General features: G+C 38.2%; 1 protein-coding gene and 1 pseudogene across 1 annotated transcript; one reads left to right on the plus strand and one right to left on the minus strand.

Moving 5' to 3' along the window:
- Window positions 1–538: 538 nt before the first annotated feature.
- LOC116883882 (prolactin-3C1) lies at window positions 539–6,276 on the minus strand. The gene is made up of 5 exons (XM_032885148.1): window positions 6,204–6,276; window positions 4,850–5,004; window positions 3,816–3,899; window positions 1,714–1,893; window positions 539–853 (listed from the first exon to the last, which is right to left on the minus strand). The coding sequence occupies exons 1-5, from the start codon at window positions 6,232–6,234 to the stop codon at window positions 668–670; spliced, it is 636 nt and encodes a 211-aa protein (XP_032741039.1). The 5' UTR covers window positions 6,235–6,276; the 3' UTR covers window positions 539–667.
- An 8,856-nt stretch (window positions 6,277–15,132) lies between these two features.
- LOC116883732 lies at window positions 15,133–16,068 on the plus strand (annotated as a pseudogene).
- Window positions 16,069–22,820: the final 6,752 nt, after the last annotated feature.

Below are 22,820 nucleotides of genomic sequence, written 5' to 3' on the forward strand. Positions count from 1 at the left end.
TGTCCCACCTTCTATTCTGCTGTTTCCTATAGACCAGAGGTTTTTGTAATTGACAGATGATGAATCTATGCTATAAACAAGGTGTTCTCTGTACAATAGTGTATATTCCTTCTTTCTGAGCTGGGGTTTTAGAAGACAATAGTCAAAGATTTTCATTGGAGAAATGTACACATATTTCTTACATGCATCCTAATATATGTTTTTGGAAAGTTTGAAACATTATGGTACCTAGGGATGGTGCACAAACATCTTCTTCCCTTGGATCATGAAACATTTCTAATATAGAGTAGTTTAATTCCAAAACCTATCTTCACATTTTCATCTTATTTTTACTGATTAACACTAATCCCTTGATATTGTTCTTCTAAACATATGACTTGCTCATCTTTACTTATTCCAATTCTAAAGTAATTTTAAGTTATGGTGCTTTCTTTTCAAACCTTACTTATTGGTGAAAATTATAAAGGAATATTTCAATCCTATCTTTCAACTTTATGCTGCAGGAACTCAAAGAATTGATAACTGTTCATTTCCAAACTGATATTTTTAAGCAATCAGATTTTATTTTATAAAAAAGTAAGAGATAAAAATATTAAAAGCAGTATATTGTGGTTCATTCATCACAGGCCATCTTAGTATCAGATATCACTGATATGCACTTCACACTTTACCACTTGTTTTTAATAATGTTAGGCCTCAGGATCTGGAGATAACCCTTAATCTTCTTTGTATCTTTGCGCAAGCAGTAGAAGAATTTACAAAATGCAAAAAGGTGAATGCTTTTATTGGAAGACCTCAATTCTTTTAAGTTTGACCAGACAGGATAGTCATTTTCTTCAATTCCAGGCTGAATCTAAATGTCAAAAAGACAAAAGGACAAACAAGTATTATGTACTTTGCTTGTATGCTTGATTATTATAAATTCCCCCTATGTGTTTGTGTACATTATATATGTGGATTTTCATGCATGTGAGTCTACCTGAACATAGAAATGAATGGTCAGCCTTAGGTAAAGTTCCTTGGATGGATATTATATTTTTGAAATAATTTTTCTTACTTTTATCAAAAGTCATCAGAGATCTTGCTGCTACATTTTCAGTGCTGGGATTACGAGAAAAATCTACATTTCTCGTTTATTGGTAAGGATTTGGAAGCAAATTCATGCCCTCATACTTGCAAGGAAGGTCCCCACAAATGTGAACAATCTCTACAGTCCAAGTGCATATTACCTCTGCACTTCAAATGAAATTTGCAGGAAGAGTAGAAAACCAATCAAGATTGTGTATTGTGGTTTTCCTAGGTCGAGATATTATGGAGGCTTTAGCATTTAAAACTAGAAGTGAAATAATCTTTTCATTTCCCACTAAATCTCTTTTCCATATTGTATTTTTTTTCCTAAACTGTAGACACGATGAAAATTTTTTAATGAGTTAAGGTACAGTTCCAAGCATGACTGTCCTGAGATTTTCGGTAAGTGTTCCATTCTCACCCAGGAAAACTTCCGTCTAAACTGCTGAGATCACTTGTTAGTTAGAGTCTCAGTAAAGAACTTTATGATGAGTTGGTTTTGTATGTGGTCCCCTATTGTCAAGGCTTACGCCTTAAGCATATTGAATACTCTTAAAAATGAAGTTTTTAAAAATTAGTTTCTCATTATACAAATCACCTCTTTCTTACATGACATGACCAAACAAATTCCAATAGATGACTCACCCTGCTGAGTAAAAATTTTGCTCCCTCCAGAATTTTTTTATTTCCATAGTTAAGCTCTATGGCTCTTGCCATCATACCATCATAGGAGCCCAAATGAGTCAACACTGCAGGTATGAGCATTTTCAGTGGATGTATCCATGCATTCGAAACACTGATGATGACTTTCAGAAGATCTTCATTCTAAACAACCAGATTGAACATTGCACTGAATAAACAGTACAGCATGGCAGATATATGATATGTCTACACAAAATTGAGAACGACAATACCCATTTTTAAGTAATAAGTACATAAAAATGTTTTAGGGACATGATTTTAAAATGCAGAAATGTGAATTTTAAGCTATGGAACTATAGTTTGCTGACATAAAGCTAATTAGACATTAATATTTTTTCTCTATGACACGTCAATTAGATCATAATTAATTTTATTCTCTGTATGGCAACATTTACCGTATGATTTTTGCTCTTATTTCATTGTATTTTTTTTGCCTATAATCATAAAAGTTTTGCTGTGTGTCAGCAGGATCCCCGGGGTCTGACTCAGATTAAGCAGTACAACATTGATTATGGAAGTTAATCCAAGTCACTTTCTCATGAATGAATCAAGAGGACCACTTGAACACTCAATTCTGATTATTTGTTATAGTGAAATATTTAAAGATAAATAACGTGCGGCAAATGACATTCAAATAGTATTTTCTGGGATAAGCCTGATCTCATACTTCCTGCAGAGCAGCTTTTTTTCCCCAATGTCCTGCAGGGGGGAAAAAAAACCCAAAAAAATAAAAAACAAAAAACAAAACCAAAACCAAACCAAAACAAAACAAAACAAAAAGACCCAGCACTGTTTTTAATACCAACATCAGTGGAAATCAGAAAGAAATTATGATCTGCCCAGTTAGTGATCACTGCCAGAATCTTATATGCCAGCTATATCTGATTTCATCTGCTTGCTGTTATGACCTTAAGGTAGTCTCTGCAACAAAACAAAGAGTAGCAGTGATCCAATGGTCATGGGTAGAAAATATGTAAAAAATTGAAGGAAAGGAGCTGGTCAAATGGTGATGCCAAAATTGGTTGCTATGTGGGTTATAGTATAATGATTGATAGTAGGGAACTGAGGCAGATGAAACCCCACTTTTTATTGTTATTTGACATGTAAGAGGTTTGAGTTTTGAACAAACTTTTTGAGCATCAGTTCATTATTTTTCCAAGAGTCCTTCACATTAGAGAATTTTTTGTGAGAATACATGTACCATGGCCAATAAAGTGCTTGTGGAAATGTCTAGAAAGGTAATTCTAAGCAAAAATTCTCTCTTCACAATGTCTTTCTTTCATTTTCATTTTATAGTCACACTTTTTTCATATTTTATTGGTTATTTTACTTGCTTACATTTCAAATGTTACCCCCTTGTTAATATACTAGCACTTTAATGAGAATGGATTTGTGTAGGTTATTGATGCTAGTGATGGAATCATAAGAAGTTAAGTTTAAATCACATAAAAATTGACGACGTCTGAGTGTCAGAAGGGAGAGATAAAACAATCAGATATTAGAACTGCTATGATTGCAAACTGCCCCTCAAAACAGAAGTTACCCTGAGGTAGATAATATGGTATATAGAGAATGCTTTTGTTCAGCTGAGATTTTATTATGATACAGGAGATGGTAGATCCCTCATGGAAGACTACACCAATAATGAAACAGAAACAAGACCAGGAGAGTTTAAAAGCTCAGTTAAGTTATACACTGCAGTTGGGTAACATGCTGACAGAGGAGCCTTTAGGATTGTATCAAAAACACTACTGTATTTGATTTCTTCCACATGTGTAAGGATATATTCAACTATTAATATCCAATTCAGATCAAAGTTTTTGAGCTCACTATCAAGGTGCTGGCAAATGATCTTACAGAAGTGAAGCATCTGCTGCAGTGTAATCTAGCATTGGATTGAGTTAGTTACTGAATTGTGTGCGGTTTTTATGCCTAATCTCATTGGGTCTGAGGTTATTATACCTCTTATAGTCACAGTAGTAACACACAGCCTGAATAGAGTACTGCTAAAGTAGTTTCGGTAAATAACATAGATAAATACCTACTGTTTTTGCAGTGTGGGTAGAAGTGGTGTGGCAGGTGTTGTTTCTTTTATTCTTAAAACATCTTCTCTCAGCTACATTTAAGTCCTGGAGGGAATGAAATGATTCAAGCTCTGTAGTTTCCCAATGGAATGAATATATCTATGACAAGACTATTGATGTATTTGCTAGATATTCAATTGTAACACATAAGGATGATATACAATTGAAGCAGAGGATTGAAGCAACAATTAGGCCTCTACTTCTTCCCTTTCTTCTCTATGCCTCTAGTTTATGTTCTTGTTTGTTTGTTTGTTTGTTTGTTTTTTAGTTATTCTTCAGTTGTTTTGTTTTGTGTTTTTTGCTTAAAAATCATTGTTTTCAAGAAAAGTAATTAAAATACACCAACATGAAACAATTTAGTGTTTTAAATACCAGAACTCCATAGAATTTAAATTGGGTGCCATCCCATAATGACCTTGAATTGATATTTGGGAATATCTTGCTTTCTATTGATTCAAATGGGTATGTTATTATTAATTATATAACTATACATTTATATCTTTTTCTCAAGTAAACTGGATTTATATTTGAACCATCCCAACTTGGTAAAGTTGTAATTCAGTTGTGTTGATGGTATTAAATTTCAAGAGGAAATCTGGAAATATTTTTAAAAAGTAATTGGCAGTGGATTTAGATAGAATTCTCAATAATCCACAATGCAAACATCCACAGATACATTCTTCAAAAAAGACCAGCAAATCACTCTTTCCTCTTGGTGTATTTTTCTGGACTTAATGTGCAAAGTTCAAAACTAACTTGCCTATTTTTAAGGTTTATTAGACAAAAATTTAAACAGCAACAACAAAAAAACCACGATATTTAAAACTTTGAGATTTAATGAAACCTCCTACATTCCCTTATCTGCATTATAGTAGTTGTTTTTCTCTTACCTATAAAACATATTAGTGAAATCAAATCCATTGTGCTCTATGATTCAAAGAGAATTTTCTGACATTCACTTTAGAGACAAATTCTGAAATAGAGAAGGTACTTACTAAAATTTTATACATTTTTCGGGCAACTACATGGGTTCGATGAGAACAGGAAAGCAGATTGTCATACAGCTCCTCATTGGACATCTGGTCATATGGTGTGGGAGTCACAGATATCCACAGGATCATGCATGACACCAACAGCAACAGACCCTTCCCTAGTATACATAGAAATGTCTCTGAGATGTGTCTAATGAGGTTGCGGAAGCTAAGCTGTGTTAAGCACTATCTTCGCTACAGGACCTGTGCCAACATAGTCATGTACAGCTGAAGTTGGGCATACACTCTTCCCACTGTGAGAATACATTTTTAATATATATATTTTTCCAGTTCACACCTTAAGAGGTAGGTGATCCTTCAGCTTTGTCTATGGCAAAAGAACTTCTTAAATTTAGAAACATCTGGAACTGTGATTAATCCCAATCTAGAGTCCTTATGTCATCATTTTGCACATTTTAGTGTCTTGGAAATGTCTGCTTGTTTTTCATTTCATTGAATAACTTTTATGTTTTTGAACGATTAGTTTTTCTTTTAAATATCATCTAAGACATAAGAGGTTGTTGCTGTTGTTTTTGTTCTTCTTTCTTTTTTCTTTTTCTTTTTTTTTAGCACAACATGCTTTTCCTTTTACCATTTCATTTGACAGACATCAAAATTATAAATAATCAAGGCTCATATCATTGCATATACTAGACTTTGGAATTGAACATTACTCAGGTTAAGTGAGCAGACACAAGTCCATCCCCTGGAAACTCAAATAATTATACCTCCTTCTTTTCCTTTTTTCTCTTTTCCTCCTATGTAAGTGAGAAAAACTTTTCAGAGAAGACAAAGACTTGATCTCCTGGCATATAAAACCTATACTGCTCTACAAGGCACACAGCAACATAAGCCACAGGCAGACTGAGACCTACACAATTATTATCTGCTTTAACCTTCTATATGGGGAGCAATTCAGGAAAGCACTTATTTTTATTAGCCTATTTATTGTTCTGGAAGATGACCTGAATCTTTAAAGATGGTTCAGAGAAGGTACATGTTAGACATGCACAACATTTTCCGCATTTATCTTAAAGTAAAACAAAAGACAATGAAAAATGGCTCTAGGTATTGTCATGTATCAACAAAGATGGAGAATTCCCTTAGAGAACCACTTATCTCAAGGTCTGCTTATCAGTTCTATTCTATAACATTCTTAACCCCCTCACTTTGCATCTAGGGGAGGCAAAAACATATATCAGTTCTATATTGATTATACCACTAATAAGATAACAGAATATATGCTATACCAATTCATCATGAGAAAGTAATGAACTGATAATGTTTACTTAGAGGAACACAGATAAAGTTCACTTACAGGTGCATGCTTGAGTCAGTGATAGCTGCATCTCTGAGATGTTCCACAACAGTGTGGCCTCCAGCTCAGGAAAGCTGCCTAACCTGAATGCTGCCTTCAGTCAGGGTTCCATCTCCTATATATACTAACAGACTGTACCCAAAGTCAAGCAGAGCTTGGTGGGGGGTTATGGGAGAGCATGAGAAGCAACGCCTGTAGCACATGGAGTTTCTTCCTTCAGGGAGTATTAATTTGTTCCTTGTACCACACTACTACTTCTATGTGGTTTCTCTTGTTTTTTGTCATGCTGTCTTTAGGGTTCAAGAAATTTTGCAAATCAAAGAAGTCCCTGTTCCATAATGACTCATAGACATTTCACTAGGAGCAATGTGCTTATTCCCTCATTGTTTTTAAGTACAGGTTCTTGTGTTCTTTCTCCCACCTGTCAGGTGACAACGAACACACTGCCTTCTTTCTAAGATTTAAGCATCTCATCATATCAGTAGTCAATTATTCTCACAAATGTAACAAAATGTGAATCTTTGGGAGCTAAACCAAACACTGTGAAAGAATCTTCTCAACAATGCTCTTCAGAGTTTGAGTAATCTATGTGTCTAAACACAGATATATGAGAGGTATTTTTTTTCTTTATTAACTTGAGTATTTCTTATTTACATTTCGATTGTTATTCCCTTTCCCGGTTTCCGGGCCAACATCCCCCTAACCGCTCCCACTCCCCTTCTATATGGGTGTTCCCCTCCCCATCCTCCCCCCATTACTGCTCTCCCCGGAACAGTCACTTTCACTGGGAGTTCAGTCTTGGCAGGACCAAGGGCTTCCCCTTCCACTGAGGCTCTTACTAGGCTATTCATTGCTACCTATGTCATTGGAGCCCAGGGTCAGTCCATGTATAGTCTTTCGGTAGTGGCTGAGTCCCTGGAAGATGTAGTTGGTTAGCATTGTTGATCAATGGGGTCTTGAGCCCCTTCAAGCTCTTTCAGTCCTTTCTCTGATTCCTTCAACGGGGGTCCCGTTCTCAGTTCAGTAGCTTGCTGCTGGCATTCGCCCATGTATTAGCTGTATTCTGGCTGTGTCTCTCAGGAGCAATCTACATCCAGTTACTGTCAGCCTGCCCTTCTTTGCTTCATCCATCTTATCTAATTGGGTGGCTATATGTATGGGCCACATGTGGGGCAGGCTCTGAATGGGTGTTCCTTCTGCCTCTGTTTTAATCTTTGCCTCCCTATTCCCTGCCAAGGGTATTCTTGTTCCCCTTTTAAAGAAGGAGTGAAGCATTCACATTTTGATCATCCTTCTTGAGTTTCCTGTGTTCTGTGCAAGTAGGGCAATTCAAGCATTTGGGATAATAGCCACTTATCAATGAGTGCATACCATGTGTGTTTTTCTGTGATTGGGTAACCTCACTCAGGATGATATTTTCCAGTTCCCTCCATTTCCCTATGAATTTAATAAAGTCATTGTTTTTGATAGCTGAGTAATATTCCATTATGTAGAGGTACCACATTTTCTGAATCCATTCCTCTGTTGAAGGGCATCTGGGTTCTTTCCAGCTTCTGGCTATTATATATATGGCTGCTATGAACATAGTGGAGCACGTGTCCTTGTTATATGTTGGGGCATCTTTTGGGTATATGCCCAAGAGAGTTATAGCTGGGTCGTCAGGTATTTCAATGTCCAATTTTCTGAGGAACCTCCAGAATGATTTCCAAAATGGTTGTACCCGTCTGGAATCCCACCAACAATGGAGGAATGTTACTCTTTCTCCAAATCCTTGCCAGTATTTGCTGTCACCTGAGTTTTTGATATTAGCCATTCTCACTGGTGTGAGGTGAAATCTCAGGGTTGTTTTCATTTGCATTTCCCTTATGACTAAAGCTGTTGAACATTTCTTTAGGTGTTTCTCAGCCATTCGGCATTCCTCTGCTGTGAATTCTTTGTTTAGCTCTGAACCCCATTTTTTAATACGGTTATTTGTCTCCCTGCTGTCTAACTTCTTGAGTTCTTTGTATATTTTGGATATAAGGCCTCTATCTGTTGTAGGATTGGTAAAGATCTATTCCCACTCTGTTGGTTGCAGTTTTGTCCTAACCACAATGTCCTTTGCCTTAGAGAAGCTTTGCAGTTTTATGAGATCCCATTTGTCGATTCTTGATCTTAGAGCATAAGCCATTGGTGTTTCATTCAGGAAATTTTTTCCAGTGTCCATGTGTTCGAGAAGCTGCCCTAGTTTTTCTTCTATTAGTTTGAATGTATCTGGTTTGATATGGAGGTCCTTGATCCACTTGGATTTAAGCATTGTACAGGGTGATAACCATGGCTCAATCTGCATTCTTCTACATGTTGACCTACAGTTGAACCAGCACCATTTGCTGAAAATGGTATTTTTTTCCCATTGGGTGGTTTTGGCTCCTTTGTCAAAAATCAAGTGACCATAGGTGTGTGGGTTCATTTCTGGGTCTTCAATTCTGTTCCATTGGTCTATCTGTCTGTCTCTGTACCAATACCATGCAGTTTTTATCACTATTGCTCTGTAATACTGCTTGAGTTCAGGGATAGTGATTCCCCCTGAGTCCTTTTGTTGTTGAGGATAGTTTTAGCTATCCTGGGTTTTTGTTATTCCAGATGAATTTGCAAATTGTTCTGTCTAACTCTTTGAAGAATTGGATTGGTATTTTGATGGGGATTGCATTGAATCTCTAGATCGCTTTTGGTAAAATGGCCATTTTTACTATATTAATCCTGCCAATCCATGAGCATGGGAGATCTTTCCACCTTCTGAGGTCTTCTTCAATTTCTTTCTTCAGTGTCTTGAAGTTCTTATTGTACAGATCTTTTACTTGCTTGGTTAAAGTCACACCAAGGTACTTTATATTATTTGGGTCTATTATGAAGGGTGTCGTTTCCCTAATTTCTTTCTCCCCTTGTTTCTCTTTTGTGTAGAGGAAGGCTACTGATTTATTTGAGTTAATTTTATACCCGGCCAGTTTGCTGAAGTTGTTTATCAGCTTTAGTAGTTCTCTGGTGGAACTTTTGGGATCACTTAAATATACTATCATATCATCTGCAAATAGTGATATTTTGACTTCTTCTTTTCCGATCTGTATCCCCTTGACCTCCTTTTGTTGTCTGTTTGCTCTGGCTAGAACTTCAAGAACTATATTGAATAAGTAGGGAAAGAGTGTGCAGCCTTGTTTAGTCCCTGATTTTAGTGGGATTGCTTCAAGTTTCTCTCCAGTTAGTTTAATGTTAGCAACTGGTTGGCTGATTATGGCTTTTACTATGTTTAGGTATGGGCCTTGAATTCCTATTCTTTCCAGGACTTTTATCATGAAGGGGTGTCGAATTTTGTCAAATGCTTTCTCAGCATCTAATGAAATGATCATGTGGTTTTGTTCTTTCAGTTTGTTTATATAATGGATCACGTTGATGGTTTTCCGTATATTAAACCATGCCTGCATGCCTGGGATGAAGCCTACTTGATCATGGTGGATGATTGTTTTGATGTGCTCTTGGATTCGGTTTGCCAGAATTTTGTTGAGTATTTTTGCGTCGATGTTCATAAGGGAAATTGGTCTGAAGTTCTCTTTCTTTGTTGGGTCTTTGTGTGGTTTAGGTATAAGAGTAATTGTGGCTTCATAGAAGGAGTTCGGTAGTGCTCCATCTGTTTCAATTTTGTGGAATAGTTTGGGTAATATTGGTATGAGGTCTTCTATGAAGGTCTGATAGAATTCTGCACTAAACCCGTCTGGACCTGGGCTCTTTTTGGTTGGGAGAGCTTTAATGACTGCTTCTATTTCCTTAGGAGTTATGGGGTGGTTTACCTGGTTTATCTGCTCCTGATTTAACTTCGGTACCTGGTATCTGTCTAGGAAATTGTCCATTTCCTGCAGTTTTTCAAGTTTTGTTGAATATAGGCTTTTATATTAAGATCTGATGATTTTTTTAATTTCCTCTGAATCTGTAGTTATGTCTCCCTTTTCATTTCTGATTTTGTTAATTTGGACACACACTCTGTGTCCTCTCATTAGTCTGGCTCAGGGTTTATCTATCTTGTTGATTTTCTCAAAGAACCAACTTTTGGTTCTGTTGATTCTTTCTGTGGTCCTTTTTGTTTCTACTTGGTTGATTTCAGCTCTGAGTTTGATTATTTCCTGCCTTCTACTCATCCTGGGTGTATTTGTTTCTTTTTGTTCTAGAGCTTTTATGTGTGCTGTCAAGCTGCTAACATATGCTCTTTCCTGTTTCTTTCTGCAGGCACTCAGCGCTATGAGTTTTCCTCTTAGCACAGCTTTCATAGTGTCCCATAAGTTTGGGTATGTCGTACTTTCATTTTTATTAAATTCGAAAAGGTTTTTATTTTCTTTCTTTATTTCTTCCTTGACCAGGTTATCATTGAGTAGAGCATTGTTCAATTTCCACGTATATGTGGGCATTCTTCCCTTATTGTTATTGAAGACCAGTTTTAGGCCGTGGTGGTCCGATAGCACACATGGGATTATTTCTATCTTTCTGTACCTGTTGAGGCCCATTTTTTGACCAGTTATATGGTCAATTTTGGAGAAAGCACCATGAGGAGCTGAGAAGAAGGTATATCCTTTTGCTTTAGGATAGATTGTTCTATAAATATCTGTTAAGTCCATTTGGCTCATGACTTCTCTTAGTCTGTCTACATCTCTGTTTAATTTCTGTTTCCATGATCTGTCCATTGATGAGAGTGGGGTGTTGAAATTTCCTACTATTATTGTGTGAGGTGCAATGTGTTTTTTGAGCTTTAGTAAGGTTTCTTTTACGTATGTAGGTGCCCTTGTATTTGGGGCATAGATATTTAGGATTGAGAGTTCATCTTGGTGGATTTTTCCTTTGATGAATATGAAGTGTCCTTCCTTATCTTTTTTGATGACATTTAGTTGAAAATTGATTTTATTTGATATTAGAATGGATACTCCAGCTTGCTTCTTCCGACCATTTGCTTGGAAAGTTGTTTTCCAGCCTTTCACTCTGAGGTAGTATCTGTCTTTGTCTCTGAGGTGTGTTTCCTGTAGGCAGCAGAATGAAGGGTCCTCGTTGCGTATCCAGTTTGTTAATCTATGTCTTTTTATTGGGGAGTTGAGGCCATTGATGTTGAGAGATATTAAGGAATAGTGATTATTTTTTCCTGTTATATTCATATTTGGATGTGACGTTATGTTTGTGTGCTTTTCTTCTCTTTGTTTTGTTGTCTAGACGATTAGTTTCTTGCTTCTTCTAGGGTATAGCTTGCCTCCTTATGTTGGGCTTTACCATTTATTATCCTTTGTGGTGCTGGATTTGTAGAAAGTTATTGTGTAAATTTGGTTTTGTCATGGAATATAATGGTTTCTCCATCTATGTTAATTGAGAATTTTGCAGGATACAGTAACCTGGGCTGGCATTTGTGTTCTCTTAGGGTCTGTATGACATCAGTCCAGGATCTTCTGGCCTTCATAGTTTCTGGCGAAAAGTCTGGTGTGATTCTGATAGGTCTGCCTTTATATGTTACTTGACCTTTTTCCCTTACTGCTTTTAATATTCTCTCTTTATTTTGTGCGTTTGGTGTTTTGACTATTATGTGACGGGAGTTGTTTCTTTTCTGGTCCAATCTATTTTGAGTTCTGTAGGCTTCTTGTATGCCTATGGGTATCTCTTTTTTTAGGTTAGGGAAGTTTTCTTCTATGATTTTGTTGAAGATATGTACTGGTCCTTTGAGCTGGGAGTCTTCACTCTCTTCTATACCTATTATCCTTAGGTTTGATCTTCTCATTGAGTCCTGGATTTCCTGTATGTTTTGGACCAGTAGCTTTTTTCCTGCTTTACATTATCTTTGACAGTTGAATCAATGATTTCTATGAATCTTCTGCTCCTGAGATTCTCTCTTCCATCTCTTGTATTCTGTTGGTGAAGCTTGTATCTACAGCTCCTTGTCTCTTCTTTTGGTTTTCTATATCAGGAATTTGTTTCCATGTGTTCTTTCTTGATTGCTTCTATTTCCATTTTTAATTCCTTCAACTGTTTGATTGTGTTTTCCTGGAATTCTTTCAAGGGATTTTTTTGTGTCTCCTCTCTATAGGCTTCTACTTGTTTATTTATGTTTTTCTGGAATTCTTTCAGGCATTTCTGCGATTCCTCTCTGTAGGCTTCTACTTGTTCTCTAAGGGCGTTCTTCATGTCTTTCTTGAAGTCCTCCAGCATCATGATCAAATATGATTTTGAAACTAGATCTTGCTTTTCTGGTGTGTTTGGATATTCCATGTTTGTTTTGATGGGAGAATTGTGCTCCGATGGTACCATGTAGTCTTGGTTTCTGTTGCTTGGGTTCCTGGGCTTGCCTCTCGCCATCAGATTATCTCTAGTGTTACTTTGTTCTGCTATTTCTGACAGTGGCTAGACTGTCCTAGAAGCCTGTGTGTCAGGAGTGCTGTAGACCTGTTTTCCTGTTTTCTTTCAGCCTGTTATTGGGACAGAGTGTTCTGCTCTCGTGCGTGTAGTTTTTCCTCACTACAGGTCTTCAGCTGTTCCCGTGGGCCTGTGTCTTGAGTTCATCAGGCAGGTCACTTGCAGCAGAAAAGTTGGTCTTACCTGTGGTCCCGAGGCTCAAGTTCACTCGAGGGGTGCTGCCCATGAGCTCTGTGCCGTGGCAGCAACCAGGAAGATCTGCACTGCCGTTTCCGGGAGCTTCAGTGCACCAGGGTTCCAGATGGCATTTGGTGTTTTCCTCTGGAATCAGTAATGTGTGCAGAGTGCAGTCTCTTCTGGTTTCCCATGCGTGTCTGCCTCTCTGTAGGTTTAGCTCTCCCTCCCACAGAATTTGGGTGCAGAGAACTGTTTATCCGGTCTGTTCCTTCAGTTTCCGGCGGTGTCTCAGGCGCTGGGGTCCTGCTGCTCCTGGGCCCTCCCCCACGGGAACTCAGAGGCCTTATACAGTTTCCTCTTGGGTCAGGGATGTGGGCAGGGGTGGGCAGTGTTGGTGGTCTCTTCTGCTCTGCAGCCTCAGGAGTGCCCACCTGAGCAGGCAGTGAGGTCTCTCTCCCAAGGGGTCTGGGAGCAGCGACCGCTTCGGGCCGGGATCCGTGGGTGTGGGACTCCTGGTAAATACAGGACGTGCCCGGTCCTAGAGGAATTCTGCCTCTGTGTGTCCCGAGTTCACCAGGCAGGTCTCTTGCAGCAGAAAAGTTGGTCTTACCTGTGGTCCCGAGGCTCAAGTTTGCTCTTGGGGTGCTGCCCACGAGCTCTCTGCGGCGGCAGCAACCAGGAAGCATACATCATCATTTAACTACTATTTTAATTCTTTTTCCACCTTATTTTTCAAATCAAAGCATAATAAAAAGGAAGGATAAATTTATACCATCTAATGTTATAGATGGAGGATATCCACAAGGTAATGCAATTGTAATAGAGACTGAGAATCTACAGAATAGAAACACGAAGCTAACATGATTAACAGAATGAAAACGCCCCATGCCTTCTCAGGGTCTAAGAAGTCAATAACCTAAGCATGGATACAAAAATTGCATTTCTGTCCACACTGAAATAAATGTCCTTGTTGTCCTATACACATAGCTCAAGATAACTTTTTAATTTTTATTATATTTTTATCAGGAGAAAGTCTTCAGAATTGCTTATCCAGGTATGCCTACCTTCAGTACACGCTGAGCTGTTTTTAAAGAACCATTTACCATCCAATGACTCTGTAATTTGCCTTTCCTTTTCTATCCCATCTTAATTGCTTTAATATCTAGATCATAAAAACATCTCATAATGTAACCAGTATCATATGGTTGTGTTCTGATAAAAGAAAATATATTATGAAGAATGTGTTCCACCCATTTGCCTTATAGACTGTCCACCTTTTACTATTACATAAGACTTTAGTTTTACCCTAAGTACCACAGTACTAGAGATCATTAACTCAATTGAAAAAATAATGAGAAGTTTATATTTTTTCACTATAAGAGGAAGATCTCTGGAAACACAAGACGTGTGGGTTTCCATTGTACCGGCAAAAATGCATCTAGAGTAAAAAGCAGGAACAGCCTAGGGCCAGCAGAGCCTAACTCACAGGAAAGGCCTGGATATTCTGACTCAGAGTCAGACTTAGATATGATCAAGACTGTCTCCTGCAGACCTTAACTAATGGTAAGATTTCCCCAGGCATGGGTGTAAGAAGAAAATTACACATTTCTCTCATCCCCAGTTCATTTAGAAGTTAAAAATTCATGTCCATTTTCTTTTATCATGACTTTTTTTCCTCTGGTTTGTTAGAAATCATAAAAATTCACATTATAGTTTGAAGGATACAAATTTTATGTATAATTACTTTTAAAATTCTAATGAGAAAATTTTAAGGACAATTTTCTCTGTGATCAGGTAATCTGATAGATTTTTTTCTGGTGTTCTATGGTGGTATGAGGATATTATGTATATGGAAATTTGTACTAGATAGAGAAAGACGAAGCATGGTCATTTGATTTTAACAAAGTCTGATGCCCCCTTGTGTGTGTGTGTGTGTGTGTGTGTGTGTGTGTGTGTGTGTGTGTGTTTATGCATATATGCTGATATAGTGCTGATAAAGTTGTGAAGGGGGTTGTTTCCATATTTTCTTTCTCAACCTGTTTATCATTTGTTAAAAAAAAAAGAAGGCTAGTGATTTATTTAATTTTACATCTGGCCACTTTGCTGAAGTTGTTTATCAGCTGGCCATTACAGAAAGCAAAGTCCCATGCTGTGGCGAGCTGATGAGGAGGCATGAGCACTGAGGTGGGGGGGGGCGAGCCAGCATTTCAGTGCCAGGGCAAGCAGACACCTGGGGCGGCAGGAAGCCCCCAGGGGAGCAGCTGCAGTCTGTGTGTGGGCCCAGGTGCTGGCCAGGGCATTGGAGCAGCTCAGATATGCAGCGGTTCGGGTGGGAGGCATCATGGATGAGAATATGCTCACCAAGGAGCTAGACCAGAGGATCGAACAGCTGAACTAGTGCAAGCAGCTCTCTGAGTCCCAGGTCAAGAGCCTCTGTGAGAAGGCCAAAGAAATCCTGACCAAAAGAATCCAACATGCAAGAGGTTCAAAGTCCAGTCACTGTGTGTGGAGATGTATATTGGCAATTTCATGACCTCATGGAACTCTTTAGAATTGGTGGTAAACCACCAGATACAAATCACTTGCTTATGGGTGATTATGTGGACAGAGGATATTACTCAGTTGAAACAGTTACACTGCTTGTAGCTCTTAAGGTTCCTTACCAAGAAAGTATCCCCATACTCTGAGGCAATTGTGAGAACAGACAGATCATGCAAGTTTATGATTTCTACAATGAGTGTTTAAGGAAATATGGAAATGCAAATGTTTGGAAATACGTCACAGACCTTTTTTGCCTATCTTCCTCTCACTGCCTTGGTGGATGGACAGATCTTCTGTCTACATGGTTGTCTCATACCATCCATAGACACACTGGATCACATCCCAGTACTTGAACACCTACGTGAAGTTTCTCATGAGGGTCCAAAGTGTGACGTCCTATGGTCAGATCCAGATGACCATGATGTCTGGGGGATATCTTATGATATAACCAGGGAGCTGGTTATGCTTTTGGCCAAAATATTTCTGAGACATTTTATCATGCCAATTGCCTCACATTTGTGTCCAGACCTAAACAGCCGGTGATGGAGGGTTATAACTGGTGCCATGACCAGAATGTAGAAACAAGTTTCAGTGCTCAAACTATTGCTATTGTTGTGGTAACCAAGCTGCAATCATGAAACTTGACACTCTTAAGAATTCTTTCTTGCAGTTTGACCCAGCACCTCCTAGTGGTGAGCAACATCTCACTAGTCGTACCCCAAACTACTTCCTGTAATGAAAGTTGAATCTTGTACAGTATTGCCATGAACAACCATATATTGACCTAATGGAAATGGTCAGAACAAAAGTAACTGCTAAGTGTCAGAAACAGTTAACATTCAACAAACTTGTTTTCACGGGTAGCAAAAGATGTACCCTATAAAATACAAAGCCTCTTGTCATCAACAGCCATGACCACTTTAGAATGAACCAATTCATTGCATGTTGATGTGACATTGTTTATTACGAATCCAGTTTCTGGCATAGAGCTATTTTTTTTTCTTGAAAGACTGCAGATATAGGATATTGCACGTTAACACCTGTCAGATTCCAGTTCACTTCCACTTAGCTGTAACCTCAGCATGACTGAAGATGAGGAGACCAAACAATGATTAAGGTTAATGAACATTTTTAAATAAGTAGGAATCCTCCCCTCTTGTTGTGTTCCTTTCAGGGATACTATTAATTTAATTGTGTGATTTGTCTGCACTCAGTTTCTCCCCTTCTCAAATCTAAGCCCCTCATTGTTCTTCATTACTGTCAGAAAACCTGGCGAGTTGGTTTGAACAGAACTGTTTCCCTCCTGTAAGATGATGTTACTGCACAAGTCATCACAGTGTTTTCATAATAAACTTGAGAACTGAGAAAGTCAGGTTTGAATTGTATCAGTGGGCATGACTGGTGCTGGTAATTAAACAAGATAAATCTATTGGTCAATTTCAGAATTTGTAGAATTCCACATGAAAAATAAAGATCAAGGGGATTACATTATATATATAGGGGATTACATTAATGGATTTTCATATATTAAACCAACATTGCATCCCTAGGATAAAGCCTACTTGATTGTGGTGAATGGTGACATTCATATATTCTTGGATTTTCTTTGCAAGAATTTTATTCATTATTTTTGCATTGATTTTCATAAGTGATATTGGTCTAAAGTTCTCTTTTTTGGTAGAGTCCTTATAGGTTTAGGTATCAGAGTATTGTGGCTTCATAGAATGAATTAGGTAGTGTTCCTTCTGCTTCTATTTTATGGAATATTTTGAAGAATACTAGTATCAGAACTTCTTTGAAGGTCTGACAGAATTCTCAACTAAATCCATCTGGCCTTGGGTTTTCTTTGGTTAGGAGTATTTTAATGAATTCTTCTATTTATAGGATATGAGCATGTTTGGAAAGTTTATCTGCTCTTGATTTAACTTTGGTATGTAGTATCTGTCAAAAAACCCATTCGTCTAGATTTTCCAGTTTTGTTGAGTATAGATTTTTGTAGAGGGAACTAATAAGTTTTGATTTTCCTCCAATTCTGTTATTATGTCTCCCTTTTCATTTCTGATTTTGTTAATTTGGATACTGCTTCTGGGCCATTTAGTTAGTTTGACTAGGGGGTTATCTATCATGTTGCTTCTCTCAAATAATCAGCTTTTGGTTTTGCCAATTATTTGTATTGTTTTCTTTGTGTTCCATTAATTTCAGCCCTAAGTATGACTGTTTCCTGCCTTCTACTCCTCTTGGGTGAGTTTGCTTCTTTTTGTTCTAGAGATCTCAGGTGTGCTGTTAAGTTGTTAGAGTAAGATATCTCCAGTTTCTTTACAAGGTCACTTAGGGCTATGAATTTTCCTTTCAGCACTGGTTTCATTGAATCCTATAAGTTTGGATATGATGTGTTAACATCTTCATTAAATTCTAGAAAGTCTTTAACTGCTTCCCTTATTTTGTCCCTGATCATATTATCATTGAGTAGAGAGTTGTTCAGTTTCCACGTGTATATGGGCTTTCTGTTACTTCTGCTGTTAGTGAAGACCAGTCTTAGGCCATGGTCTTCTGATAGGGTGGATGGTATGATTTCAATCTTCTTGTATCAGTTGAGGGTTGTTTTGTGACCAATTATATGGTTGATTTTGGAGAATGTACCATGAGGGGATGAAAAGGAGGTGTATTCTTTTGTTTTAGATTGAATTGTTCTGTAGATATCTGCTAAATCCATTTGGTCCATAACCTGTATTAGTTTCTCTGTGTCTCTGTTTAGTTTCTGTTTCAATTTTCTGTCCACTGGTGAGAGTTGGGTGTGGAAGTATCTCACTACTATAGTATGGGGTTCAATGTGTGTTTTTTGAGCTTAATAAAGTTTTTTTTTTTTTTATCAATGTGTGTGCTCTTGCATTTCGTGCACAGATGTTCAGAATTGAGACTTTCTTTTGGCGGTTTTTCCCTTTGATGAATATAAAGTGTCCTTCCTCAAAATGTTTGATAACATTTGGGTGAAAATCTATTTTTTGGATATTACAATGGCAACTCCAGCTTGTTTCTTTGGACCATTAGCTCAGAAGACCCTTTTTTATAATTTTACTTTGAGATAGTGTGGGTCTTTGTTACTGAGGTGTGTTTCTTGTATGCAGCAAAATGCTGGATCTTATTTGCATATCCAATCTGTTAGCTTATGCTTTTTTATAGGTAAGTTGAATTCATTAATATTGAGAGATATTAAAGATAGATAACTGTTGGCTCCTGTTATATTTGTTTTTGTAGGTGACTTTATATGCTTGTGTTCCCTCTTTTTGGCTTTGTTGTAAAATGCTGAATATCTTGTCTTTTATTTGGTATAGGTATTTTCCTTTTGTTGGATTTTTTCTTCTAGGATTCTCTGTAGGAATGGATTGGTAACTAGATATTGTTTGAATTTGGTTTTGTTTTGGAATTTTTTGGTTTCTCCATCTATGTTGATTTAGAATTTTGCTGAATATAGTAGCTGGATTTGACACTTGTGGCACCTCTGACCATGCTCTTTTGGCTTTCATAGTCTCTGTTGAGAAGGCTGGTATAATAGATGTGTCTTTGAATGTTTCTTGGCCCCTTTCCCTTGAAGCTTTTAATATTCTTTCTTTTTTATGTGTATTTAGTGTTTTGACTAGAATGAGATGAGAGGCTTTTCTTTTCTGGTCCCATTTCTTTGGTGTTCTATAGACTCCTTGTACCTGTATGGCTGTCTCTTTCTTTACTTTAGGGAACTTTTCTTCTGTGATTTTGCTGAAGACATTTTCAGGTCCTTTGAGTTTGGAATCTTCATTCTCCTTTCTTCCAATTATTCTTAGATTTGGTATTTTCATTGTGTCCTGAATTTCCTGGATATTTTAGGTGAGGAGTTTTTTATCTTTTGCATTTTTTCAAACTATTTGTCAATCAGTTCTACAATATCTTCTACACCTGAAATACTCTCTTCTATCTCTTCTATTTTGTTGGTAAAACTTACATCTGTAATTCCTGTCCTCTTTTCTAGGCTTTCCATTTTCTGTTTTGTCTCTACTTTTGTTTTCTTTATTGCTTTTACTTCTAATTTTAGGTCTTGGACTGCTTTATGCAATTCCTTCTCCTGCTTGATTGTGTTTTCCTGTATTTGTTTAACGGATTTTTTTTCCCTCTCTAATGGATTCTACCTGTTTACCTGTGTTTTTCTGTATTTTTTTCAGTGAGTTATTTATATCCTCCTTAAAGAACTCTATTATATTCATGAGACAGGATTTTAGGTCAGTTTCTTATTTTTCAGGTGTTTTGGTGTATATAGGGCTTGCTATGTTGGGAGAATTGGGATCTGACAATGCCCATGTATATTGGCTTCTTTTCCTTATGGTCTTGTGCTTGTCTCTCATCATCTGGTTATCCCTAGTGTTGGCTGGTCTGGGTGACTTTGTCTGGAGCATGTCTCTTTTGTCCCTGGGTTGCAACAGGTCTCCTGGTAGGCCTGTGGCCCTGTCCATAGAAAACATCCTTTGGGACCTTCCAATTGGAAGGTCTTCAGCAGTGCAGAGACACTGCTGATTTGTTGCCCTGACTGCAGTAGATTTCCTGAGTTGCCTTCAGATTGTTGGGTCTTCAGAGGAAGAGTCAAACTGTTGTCCTGTGTGAAGCTGTTCTCTGAGGGTGAAGGAAGAACAATTGACTGGGGTTTCTGTTTCCTTGTGTGCAGCCAAACTCCAGGGAGGCTTTCAGTCTTTTGGGTCAGTTGCCCTGCTTGCCATAGAGCCTCCAGGAGATCTTCAGACTGAGGTTTCCATTACCCAGTTGCCTTGTGTACAGAGGAACTCCTGGTACACCTTCAAGCTATGGTGTCCTGGGTGTAGTGGATCATCTTCTGGGATAACTCTGGTCATGGTGATGGATGCTCTGGGTGCAGCAGACCTCCTAGAATGCCTTGGAATATGGTATCAAGTGCTCTCAGTGCAGAAGTTCTTCTGATATGCCTCAGGATATAGTGTCTTCTAAGGAGAAGAATAGCAAAAAGTCTGTCCCCACCGAAAAGACCAGGTAGAAGTGGTTATGAATTTTTAATCTGGTGCAAGTTGTACATTTTACTACAGAATTGCTGATCATTCCACCATTATGGGTTGAACTTATTTTGATAGAACTGTCATCCAATATTTTTTCCTACATGTAACACTTCACCCACACTAGCACAAATATACATGATAAAATCATTGATTCATCGAGATGAAATCTTGGTATCTTACTTTGGTCTATCATTGTTTCCCTATTTCGGTTGAGTAGTCATTCCTCCATGAGATGAAGTATTCCAGTTCATCCAAGGATTAATTGAAGGGGCCTGCACACAGTGGGGCCTTCCCATACCATACGCAAAGACCTATTTTCAAACTGAGGTTCCTTATTCAGCAGGAAAGAAAAGTAAAAGTGGCTGATTTCTGACCCAAGAAGAAAAAACAGCAGCAAATGATATTTCAGGTATAATTTTTTAAGAGGCGATAATTATATTACAATGCTGTATTAGTTAGGTTTTCTATTGAGGTGAAGAGACACCATGACACAACAATTCTTATAGAGGAAAATATTTTATTGGTGTTTTAAAGTTTAGTCAGTTATTTTCAGGGACAGACGCTTGGCAAAATGTAGACATACTGGAGAAGGAGATGAAAGTTCTACATCTTGATATATAAGCAGCAGGAAAACACTGTGATCTTAGCTTGGACATCTGAGACTTTAAAGCGTCCTCATGCCACAATCCAGTCCCCCCCCCAAAAAACACCCTCCACCTACTCTAGCAAGAACACATCTCTTAAGAGTGACACTCCCTATGAGACTATGAGTCCATTTTCATTCAAGCTAGCAAAAATAAAGTTTTATTTGGCATGTGATATAGATGAGTCAACAGAGAAAGTCTTTCGATTCCTAGACTTTAATACTTTTATAGCTGACATTGGTAGTTAACACAAGAATGTGTCTGGCATAATAACATATTCAAATACCATGATGGCCAAGGCCAGGCCTGCTAGAGAGCTTCCTTATTGTCATAGAACAATATCTCATATATCACATGCATGAACAAAGAAATGAAAAAAAATATTCTAATATTCGAATATATGTTTCTAGTGTATACATGTATTACAGAATAGATATAAACATTGTTTCGTATCATACTTTATCTTTGTTTTCAATCTTGAATTTTGATGTTTCCATTAGGTTGTGTTTTCATTAGCACTCTGTATAAGTCGTACAGCTAAATGGAATAAAGTCAGTTCAAAAGTAGAATTTTCATCTTTATTTGCTAGCTTTCAAATTATTTGAAGCTTCCTATCATGTAGGAAAAGGTCATCAACATCTTTACCCAACTGTTAATCACATATGTTTTTATACTCACTAGCTGAACATGGTATGCAAACTGCTCTAATAGTGGCATCAACGAAATGGGACTAATATTATGATGGGATTTAAAGTGCATTCTACAAGCATTAACTCAACTCATTCTTCATTCTATTCACTTTACCAAAACTCTATGATTATGTCATAGGTCCTAAAGAAACATATTACAAAGTATGTATATCACATTCTTTTCTTTAACGCTTATCTTTAAAAATACCTATCACATCTCTATGCACTTAACTTCACATCACATTTCCTCTTTAAAAGAAATTGCAGGTTTACCAGGAAGCCCAAACCCGCGGATCCCGGCCCTCAGCAGCTCTCTGCTCCCAGACCCCGTGGGAGAGAGACCTCACCACCTGATCAGGTGGGCACTCCTGAGGCTGCAGAGTGGAAGAAATCACCAACACTGCCCAACCCTGCCCACATCCCTGGCCCAAGAGGAAATAGTATACGGCCTCTGGGGTCCAGTGGGGGAGCGCCCAGGAGCGGCAGGACCCCTGTGCCTGAGACACCACCAGAACCTGAAGGAACAGACCGGATAAACAGTTCTCTGCACCCAAATTCCGTGGGAGGGAGAGCTAAACCTACAGAGAGGCAGACACGCCTGGGAAACCAGAAGAGACTGCACTCTGCACACATCTCTGACGCCAGAGGAAAACACCAAACGCCATCTGGAACCCTGGTACACGGAGGCTCCCGAAAAGAGCTGCACAGATCTTCCGGGTTGCTGCCGCCTCAGAGAGATCCTAGGCACCCACAGGCAAACTTGAGCATCAGGGACCACAGGTAAGACCAACTTTCTGCTGCAAGTGACTTGCCTGGTAGACACCAGATTTTGAACCCCACAGAACAGCCCAGAATAGGAAAAACTACACCAGCGAAAGCAGAAACACTGTCCCATAACTGGCTGAAAACAGGAAAACAGGTCTACCTCTGGCACACAGGCTTATAGGACAGTCTAGCCACTGTCAGAAATAGCAGAACAAAAGTAACACTAGAGATAATCTGATGGCGGAGGGAAGACACACAGGAACCCAAGCAACAGAAACCATGACTACATGACATCATCGGAGCCCAATTCTCTCAGCCTAAAAGCAAACACAGAATATC

This window comes from Rattus rattus, chromosome 14 (assembly GCF_011064425.1).
Source record: "Rattus rattus isolate New Zealand chromosome 14, Rrattus_CSIRO_v1, whole genome shotgun sequence".
Lineage (NCBI taxonomy): Eukaryota > Metazoa > Chordata > Mammalia > Rodentia > Muridae > Rattus > Rattus rattus.

What these genes read in the sequence shown, in the direction of transcription:
- LOC116883882 (XM_032885148.1), bottom strand. Translation starts at nt 6,234, where the DNA reads ATGCAGCTATCACTGACTCAAGCATGCACCT. An exon ending in CTACCCACACTGCAAAAACA is followed by an intron (nt 1,894 to 3,815) that starts GTAGGTATTTAT and finishes CTGGTTGTTTAG; the next exon opens with AATGAAGATCTTCTGAAAGT. An exon ending in CAAAATTTTTACTCAGCAGG is followed by an intron (nt 854 to 1,713) that starts GTGAGTCATCTA and finishes TTTGACATTTAG; the next exon opens with ATTCAGCCTGGAATTGAAGA.